This window comes from Otolemur garnettii, unplaced genomic scaffold (genome assembly GCF_000181295.1).
Source record: "Otolemur garnettii isolate 467f Iridium unplaced genomic scaffold, OtoGar3 scaffold00016, whole genome shotgun sequence".
NCBI classification, from domain to species: domain Eukaryota; kingdom Metazoa; phylum Chordata; class Mammalia; order Primates; family Galagidae; genus Otolemur; species Otolemur garnettii.
In genome coordinates, this window is record NW_003852411.1 from 28734810 (window position 1) to 28744262 (window position 9453).

The 9453-nt window shown below is 36.7% G+C and overlaps 1 protein-coding gene across 2 annotated transcripts in view; it reads right to left on the minus strand.

The window, feature by feature from the left end:
* Positions 1-2939: 2939 nt before the first annotated feature.
* Positions 2940-9453, minus strand: part of UAP1 (UDP-N-acetylglucosamine pyrophosphorylase 1) — a 33737-nt gene continuing 27223 nt past the window's right edge. Inside the window, exons 9-11 of one of the 2 annotated variants that reach the window (XM_012802695.2) lie at positions 8123-8170; positions 4643-4709; positions 2940-3518 (exon numbers count right to left, since the gene is read on the minus strand). In XM_012802695.2, coding sequence (XP_012658149.1) covers positions 3426-3518; positions 4643-4709; positions 8123-8170 — 208 coding nt within the window. In that variant the 3' untranslated portion in view covers positions 2940-3425. Of the gene's footprint in view, positions 3519-4642; positions 4710-8122; positions 8174-9453 lie in introns of both variants that reach the window. The other variant, XM_012802694.2, reaches the window with a different exon arrangement.

Sequence of the window (9453 nt, forward strand, 5' to 3'; positions counted from 1 at the left end):
CCGATGTGTCTGGCAGCACATTTCTCAGTGGAAACCTTACAGGCCAGGAGAGTGGCATGACATACTCAAAGGGCTGAAGGAAAAAAACCTTAACCCTAGAATATTATGTCCTGAAAAAAATACCTCCAAACCTGAAAGAGAAATCAAGACTTTGCCAAACAAAGACCAAAAGATTTCATCAACAAGATCTGTCCCAGAACAAAGGCTAAAGCAGCTCTTCAATATAAAAGAAAAGGCTATTAATGAGTAATGAAAAGCCATCTGTAGATACACAGCTCACTGGTAATGGTGAAGTACACGAGGACAGAATATACTATTGCTGTGATTGTGCTGTATTAACCACTTATATTTTGAGTAGAAAGACTAAAAGACAAAACTACAAAAATAACAAATTTTTGAGAGATAGGATAAAAAGATAGGGATGGAAATAACAAAAGAAAAAGTTGGGGGCACGGAAGTAAAGGTAGAATTTGTTACATTTCTCCTTTTTTGTTTGTAAGCAGAATTGTCATATTTAAAACAACTGGTCATGAAACACTTTTTGCAAACTTCATGGTAACCTCAAATCAAAAAACCTATAACAGATACATTAAAAAAATAAAAAGCAAGAAATTGAAACACACCACTAGCAAAAATCACTTTTAACAAAGGAAGACAGGAAGGAGAAAGAAAGGCCCACAAAACCACCTGGCTTTCAGGCCTCTGCAGATGGCAGATCACGGGACTTCTCAGCCTCCATAACCACATTAGCCAGCCCCTCACAATAAATCTCTCCGTGTATTTATGTGTATCCTATTGGTTCTGTTTTTCTGGAAAACCTAATACAATGTGGTTGTTGAGTTCTGCCACACTAAACTCTAGCTTGCAATGATCGTTTTTTTTGTTAATACTTACTGAATTCCTTACATTTTTGTTCTAAATTATCTTTATTGTATTAAGCAGGTTAATTTTTACCAGAAAACAAGCTTTTTACAGAGAGGAGTCTGTGTTATACTTTTTGTGCCTCTAATCATTTTGGACACGGGATTAAGTGCTCAGTCCTTACGGGTGACTCATTCATTCATCACTTCCCAACATGCTTTTCCTAAATCAGGGCTCTAAAAAGGCTCATAAATTGCAAAAACATCAGTGTTGGCCAGTAGAAAAACAGACGTCCAAGCTAATTGCATGATTTGTATTTTAGTCACTCGCCTAGATTATGTGATTTTTCCTTACCTTTTTTAACCTGGATAACTGAGATCTGACTATCCCATGATGAATCATCAAAAGGAAACACTGGTGACAGTTAAGCTAGGATTAGAAATGAATTCAAAATTACCAACAGCCAAAATTTCTGGGAATACAAGGGCTAGAAATCAAAAATGGAATTTTTTGCATACCTTCCCATAGAGGTCACTATTAATTACTTTTTAGGCATCAAAATTGGATCAAATTTGAGAGGTAAGAGGGAAATTGAGGAAAATCAAATATTAAAACACCCATTGGGCTTATATGTTCATTTGTGACTCTAAGTTATTAAATCACAACAGGTATGATTTGACAGGACTCAAAGTGACTATTAGCTGTCATATAAATTCTATCACACTGTCAAATGACTATTTGTATAATCATTTTACCCAATTCTGTATTTTCTGAATTTATAACATGTAACAAGGACTCCTAAACACGTAATGTGTTTCACAATTCAGCAATTTCAGTTCAGCAACTCTCAGACTCTTTGTCCCTAACTACCCAAGGTTCCCTTCCCATTGCACCTCTGCAGCAGACTCACTGCCCCCTTTCCCTAGCATTACTAGTATGATCTTAAAACTAGGGAAAGAGAAAATAGCAAAGGAAGCTTCAGGAAAAAAGAGATGAATCGTAACATCGTTTAGGAACCAAAAACTCTGCAGTTTGATTCTCATAATCCACTCAAAACCCATTCCAAGAAGAACTCAAACTTTACAAATATTTTTGGAAACTAGAATGGATAACAATAACAAAAATTGGACTGTTATCAGAATAAAACAAAATATGCTGGATGAACTATTTAGATTTTAGGACAAAAAACAATTTTAGACAGATGAATATATCAGTAACACAAGCTCTTCCAAAAAAAAAAAAACACCGATCCTTAAACAAAAGGCCCATCTATGGCATCCTATCTTGTGACAATGTTAGTAAAAAATAAGATTTGCCTCTTCTCTTTAAACATAATTTTTAGACTATTTCATCTATCCAGATGTTAACTGTCATGCTTTTGGTCAAAACTTAAATGTTATATAAAATGCATTTGTAAAGCTCAGTATTTTCATGTAAATTGCATTTTAGACAGAGAGAACCCTTACTAATGATCTATGGCTCACATTTAAAGAACCACCTTTCCCCAGAAGTGCATTAATGTACATAGTTACCATTCAATAAAAAAAAAAAAAAAAAAAAGAAAAAAAAAAAAAGAAAGAACCACCTTTCTCTTTATTAATCCTCAAGCTGGAATGATGTTCTTTTGAATTCCTAAGTGCCACCAAATATTTGAGCAAAAGAGAATAGGGAGAATAAATGGATGATCTGAAACAGGGTTTCCCGACCTTGACATTATTAATATTTTAGGCCAGATAATTCTTTGTTGCAGGAGACTGTCCTATGCATTATGTGATGTTTATTAACATTGCTGGTCTCTATTCATTAGATGTCTACAGTACCATTCCACTGTCCCAGTTGTAATAACTAAAAATATCTTTAGGCATTGCCAAATGCCCTATCAGGGGCAAAATCATCTTTAGTTAAGAGCCACTATTATAAAGTGATAAGAAGAAAAAGTCCAAAGTTAGATATTCACTGGAAAAAGTTCTATGACTTTGCAACCTCACTGAAGCATCAATTTGTTTTTGTGCATTTATCTCAAAGTTTCTCCCAAGTTTCCTATTTTCCCAATAATTTCTTCAATGTACAAATGACACTCCAGAGGCAAGAACATAAGTTTATTTTACTGCCTATTTTCTTAAAAAAGTTTAATGTTTGTAAAACAAAACAAACTTTTAGTACCATAGAAACCTTTTGACATATACAACGACATTATTACTATATACAACTTGAAAAACAAATGCTTCCAGCCCCAAGTAATATAATGTCGAACATCCTGGCCATCATCATTAAGCTGTAGGAAATTTTCTGGATGACCAATGTTTTTCTTGGCTTGGGAGAGAAAAAAATTATACAATTGAAAAATATAAATAAGACCTTCAATGAGTTGAGAATCATAAAAATGTTCTCTGTAGTTCAGTCATCAGAATCTTGGGAAGTTTGTAGTAGTTACAACAGTTCAATGAGTAAAATGAAACCCTGTGGCTATTCAAACTTCAGTCTTCCAGGAGAGGTCCTATAGGTTCACAGTTGGTCTATCAAAAATAAAGCCATTTCCATCGTGGCAGAACTTGGTATCTGGTTCATATACCATTTTTCACCAGCTCATGGACTCCATTCTCATCAATGATTAAAGGTGCATGGAATTCTTTATCTGCCACGTAACTTTCTAGTCCCTGCAAAAAAGGATTGAAATGAAACACAATAAGAAAACTGGTGACTATGCAGTATATCTGCAGAGGTGAAGGCTCTGTTCACCAGTTTAACGTAAGCATTCCAACTTGTATAGAAAATCAGCACCTTGTACCCCATAAATGCACTAATGTCTAATAAAATGCACTAATGATTTAATAAAAAAAATTAAAAAAATAAAAAAACTAGTGAGTGGGCACCAGTCATGTTGGACTTAGTGGTGGTAATAATGATTTAAAGCATGAATACCAAAAGCTGGACCAAGACGCAGAATTTAAAAGTCAAAACTATTTTAAATACTTTTTAAGCTAGACTTAATGATCAATTTATGGAAGCATCAAATGAATAAAAAATTATTCTGATTATAATTTCTATAATATGATATTCATTTTTTCCTATAATCATCTCTCTATATAGTTACCTCTCTAAGGAAGACAGCTGTCTCTGAAGCTACAACTAAGCAATATTGATCAGGATCTCCAGAAAAAATGTTACATAATTTCAATAGTGGGGTCCCTATAATCCCCTGGTTTTAAAAGTGATAGAACTAAGTACCTAAACAAAATAGAGCTTTTTGAAACAAAATTTACACACATTAAAGAGTCAGATGATTTACTGAAAAAACAAGGCTGATTATATTTTTTAATATTTTATGTTATTTTTGCATTTTAATGGGTGTGTAAAATGGACTAGACATCATAGATTTCAGTTAATGGAAACTAGCTCATTGTTGGGCTGGATGCAAAGTCACGCAGTATTCTCAAGGAGAGGAACTCAGAAGCTCCTCTGCTCAACCTCAGGGCAGGGCCATCAGAAAATGTTGCCGTCTTCTCTAAGGACAACTGAACCATAAACATAAGCCACCACCAGAATCCTACTTTTATAAAAGTTTTATTTCATTTTTAACTGACAAATAATAATTGTATATATTTGTGGGAGTACAATGTGATGTTTCAATGCACGTATATATTGTGGACTTAACACAGCCAGCACCTCAAATATTTATCATTTCTTTCTGATGAGAATGAAATCTACTTTTTAAGCTATTTTTGAAATACACAACACTTTGTAAAAGAATAGAGAAAAAAAAAAAACAAAGCAAACTTACTTCTCCCGCATAGGAGATGAGAGGAGAGATTTCACACTGGATTGGTACATCATTCGCATCCTTCAAGCTAAAGGAAAAAAACCAAGTATGTATTGAAGATGTTGCTTCCTGTGTTACTTGCTAGAGTGAAAGTACAGACACCATACTTTCCTGAGAAGCTTAGATAACAAAATTCTTATAGTTAAAAGAAGGAACAGATACTACCCACATCACTAAATTCCCTGAGGATTAAGTTAACATAAAATTCTCATGTCCAGAAAGACTATTTGGAACAAGCGCCCATGTTACTGGTAGCTCTTTACAGCAATTTGCCAATTTTGATACACTACCACCCCCTTATGTACATCTCAGTTTTTACCATCTCCCAGTTCCCATTTGGTAAAGGGACTTCTTATTGAGTCTATATTGTGTGCCAGAACCACTGCTAGGTGCTTTGAAGCCTCCATATTTCGTTTTAATCCTCGCCACAGACTCACAAGGTAGGTACTTGATGTTGACAAACATCACATGTGGCTACCTAAATTCAAATTAAGATTTTCAAAATTAATTAAAAATTTCAAGTTCAGTTTCTTTGTCATAATAATATTTCAAGTGTTCAGGAACCATGAATGCCTAATGACTTCCAAATTAAACAGCATAGATTTAGAACATTTCCTTCATCGCAGCAAGTTTTATCGGATAGTACTACTTCAAAGGTCAATTTTTTTTTCGCAGCATATTATTTTACTGTACAACCCAAACCTTTTAGACTAAATGAGCTGATTTAGGCAATGTTTGAAAGTACTTCACTACTACCAAAATTCCCTTTGTAAAAGACCTAAGCCAAAATGCACCCAAGCAAAGGCAAGGCCAAAGTCACCATGTGCTTCTTCTAGGTCACAATCTAACATTTACAGCCATTTGCAATCCTGAGTTTCTAAATTATCTAACACAAAAGTTAGTAAGCTATGTTTCTAATACATTTACAGTCAGTGGACCTCTGTGTTACTTGCCATTCCAAGAATCTTATCAAAATGATACAGGATGCACAAGAATCTACTGTTTGGTCAAACTGTACCTCTTCTTTGCTTTTCCAAAAGCATGTAGTCTCACATGTTGGTGCAGTCAATAAAATCAGAGGCTTCTGGGTTTAGCCACAGGTCAATTTTTCTCTGTATACCATTCCAACTCACTTATCCTGCTACTTTCCATTCAAATCTGGCTAGTTATACTCTCGACTATTCCAAGTCATTCTCAACTATGGTCCCTTTAACTATAAAACCACATCCATCCTCCAAGACTTAGCTCAAACCCAACCTTCCCTGGACCACTGCATTTCAGAGTCATTGCTTCCTATTGCTCTATTCATATAAAAATAAACTTATCAGATACCTGCTAAGTCACTGCCTCCTAGAGTACTTATCATCTATACCTCACATTTAGCATATCATCGCATATTGCCTGATGATGTTACTTAATTGTTATGTATGTGCATCTTGAACCTCCTGGTAAGCTGTGAAGAAAGGACTTATTCTCTTGTGTGAATTGCTTCAGCACCCAGGACACTGGCTGAATAAATCAATGAACTGTGAGGGCAGACAGATGACAGACTAATGAGGAGAGAAAAAAAGGCACAGGCTAGGTACAAGTCTCTCCAGATATGAGCCAGGTTCTATCACAAGAGATCAAGAGGTCTAGTTCAGACCCTCTGGGAGCAGCTCAGAGTCATACTACACCAAATGGGAAAAATGAGGGCCCATCCCATTGGTAAGATGTATACAGCCCAGTCCCACCTCAGCCTCTGAAAGATTCCGTGTACCCAGGAGAAAGTGGTTTTGAACCCGAGCAACACATACTTAGCTGGCCTGAATATGTAACCTTCCTGTCTAGGTATCACAAAGATACCTCAAGAAACTAAGAAAGTCAACCTTAGTAAAGTTAGATGCCCTGAAGACAGAAACTACTGTGACCAAATGTAAAATCTCGGAATATAGGTAAATTATCCCAATAACACCACTGCCCCCCCCCCCAATTCTTTAGTTAAGCAACTCTTTGGTAGCTCACACTGAAGTATATATTAAGGTGAAAAATAAAACAATGTCATTTAGCCAAAACTCAGCACCCTTGCTTCCATCCTTTCAAATATCTCCATGATGTTTCTTCCTCCTTTTGGACAAAATACTTCCTTTTCAGATCTCACTTTTAAGTAACCGTTTCCAAATGTTTGAGGACATCCTTTGGTGCTAAGGATTTCAGTAGGAACTATTTCTAAGTCCATGATCTCCTTTAGGGCCAAACTTTAATTTCACTTTAATTATTCTACAAATGACTACAAGGAAGTAAACTGAAAGGGACTACATAAAAGAAAAAGATGTCTTAAAAAGTGTAAATAATATTAACTTTCTGTATCTTAACTAAGATAGTTGGATGCTGTTTTCAGCATCATAATTAAGAAACTATTTTACTTTTAAGTTAAAAGCTGTGGTTCAATTTAAAAAACTTTAAGGTCAAAGATTTGTTTCTTAAATTGCTTCCACATATTAAAAATGGATGAGACCAAAAGTCACAAAGGGCTCTGCATCCCAGTTCCCAAGGGAAAAGGGGCAACAGTCATCTATGGCCCCTAGAAGAAACTAACCAAATCTTTGACTGCACTTCTTTGTCCACAGGGCTGCCTCCCAGAAACACTGACACTCACAAGGGGTTGTCTCCACTGGGCTAAGGGAACGGGCTCAAGAAGGAAAAAGCACCTGGGTGCCACTGACTTCGGTGCCACTGTTTCTGAGATGACTTCCACCCCCAGATCTCTTGCCCTGCACACACTTCCCAAATTATCCTAAAAACTTAAAATCAAGCTAAACCTAATGGCTTTAAAAGTATAACAAGAAGATTAAGCTGTCTCTTTAGCTATAAGGATAATGGCTTTTTCAAACTCTATCAGTACCCAGAAGAGAAAGGATACATGTCACTTCTAACTAAAAATGACTTACTATTAAGACAAGATTTTTAGAAGACAGTAACTAGCTATAATCAATACATAGTGCCAAAATGAAAGCTATCAGTGTGGGAGTAAGAGCCATTATATACATCAGGAACAGTTAGCCTTTACACTGACAGTATATATCTAATTCAGTATAATACATCTTCAGAATGTTATTATCTAGTTTATGCTTATGTTACGTTAAAAGCTATAAGTTGAGATCCAAATTTTTGCCCTGGCCTGTAACCCGCTCCCTGGATCTTATCCATCCATCATCTGTAAATTTGTCCCTGGTTGGATGCTTTAGTAAAGCATGCTCCCCACTTCCAGCATGCACTGAGATTCTGAGTTAGTGTCATCCAGAAAGATAACTGCCACCAACAAGCAGTGCACCACCATCAAAGCTTCAACCACCCTCCCTCCAGACCCCGAAAAGGCAGAGTGCTAAACTACAATGCCAGTTAGTACAGAGGGAAGCACAGCCCCATCACCAAGCACTGTAGGCAGGCTAGGATATTTACTTGTAATTGACATCAGCTGTGATGGTCTCTGACTTCCCATCTGTAGCACTGCTATGTGGGAATAAATAAGCATTAATGGGAATGAAAACAAATCAAACAATAACAATGAGGTGGAGTTATAAAATATACTTGACTGAATGACATGTGTTGATGCCAAGCCATAAATATGACACAAGAGACCTGAAGGGGTGAAAAATCAAGCGCAATGGACAAAAACGAAACATGAGGACAATGTGACATGCCACCAACTGAGCTTGTTGACCACGCAGAGCGTGAAAATGGCCTTGGACTGGGAGACAAAAGCTACCACTGCTCCTTCTTAAAAACAATTATAGGCCAGGAAGTTCCAATGCCCAAGGTCCTAATATTTATTCTGACATTCTTGCAGCCAGCCATTTCGTCCTTTAAGAATATAAATAAAGGCTCGGCGCCTGTAGCACAGTGGTTACGACGCTGGCCACATACACCCAGGCTGCTGGGTTCAAACCCAGCCCGGGCCTGCTAAACAACAACGACAACTGCAACAAAAAAATAGCCAGGTGCTGTGGTGGGCACCTGTAGTCCCAACTACTTGGGAGGCTGAGGCAAGAGAATTGCTTAAGCTCAAGAGTTTGAGGTTGCTGTGAGCTGTGACACCACAACACTCTACCCAGGGTGACATAGTGAGACTGTCTCAAAAAAAAAAAAGAATATAAAATAAACGGCAAAATGATTTTTACACAAGTATATATGATTTAGAAGGGAAAATTCTAGGTGCTAATGAAGGTTTCATCATAAAATACAAGATTTAGCTTAAAAGTCCTTTATTTTGGATTTGAATAGGTGTAAGTACCTTTTCTTTTTAACTTTTGAAAACCCAAAGCATGTCTGGAGTTTCAGTCTCAGCGATGTAACTGGCATTCACTTCTTCTCTTTGCATCTTCCTCTAATCTATAAGGGCTCTGATGAACACTGCACTAGGTCTACATCTTAGAGGTATCCTGGGGGTGGCAGGGCTTTGAGCAGGTCCCACAGATAGTCCACTCAGTGAAGCCACAGATACTTCAGTAGCAACAACCAATTCTCTGTGGCTGAGGGAGCTGCCCTGTGGTGCAGTGTGTTGCTAACAGGCTTTAACCATATGCCACACCAAAAGAATTATCTTCTGACCATTATTTAATAAGAATCATTTCACTGTCATGGTGGGACTGTTTCCAAAAAAACACATTTCGAAAAGATTCCTCTTTAAGAAGAGGTAAAGCTATTATCATCTTTGTAATAATCAAAGCTGTTATTCACATCAGAAACTGCCCACACATTAACACCTTGCTTTTTTTTTTTTTTTTTTTTTT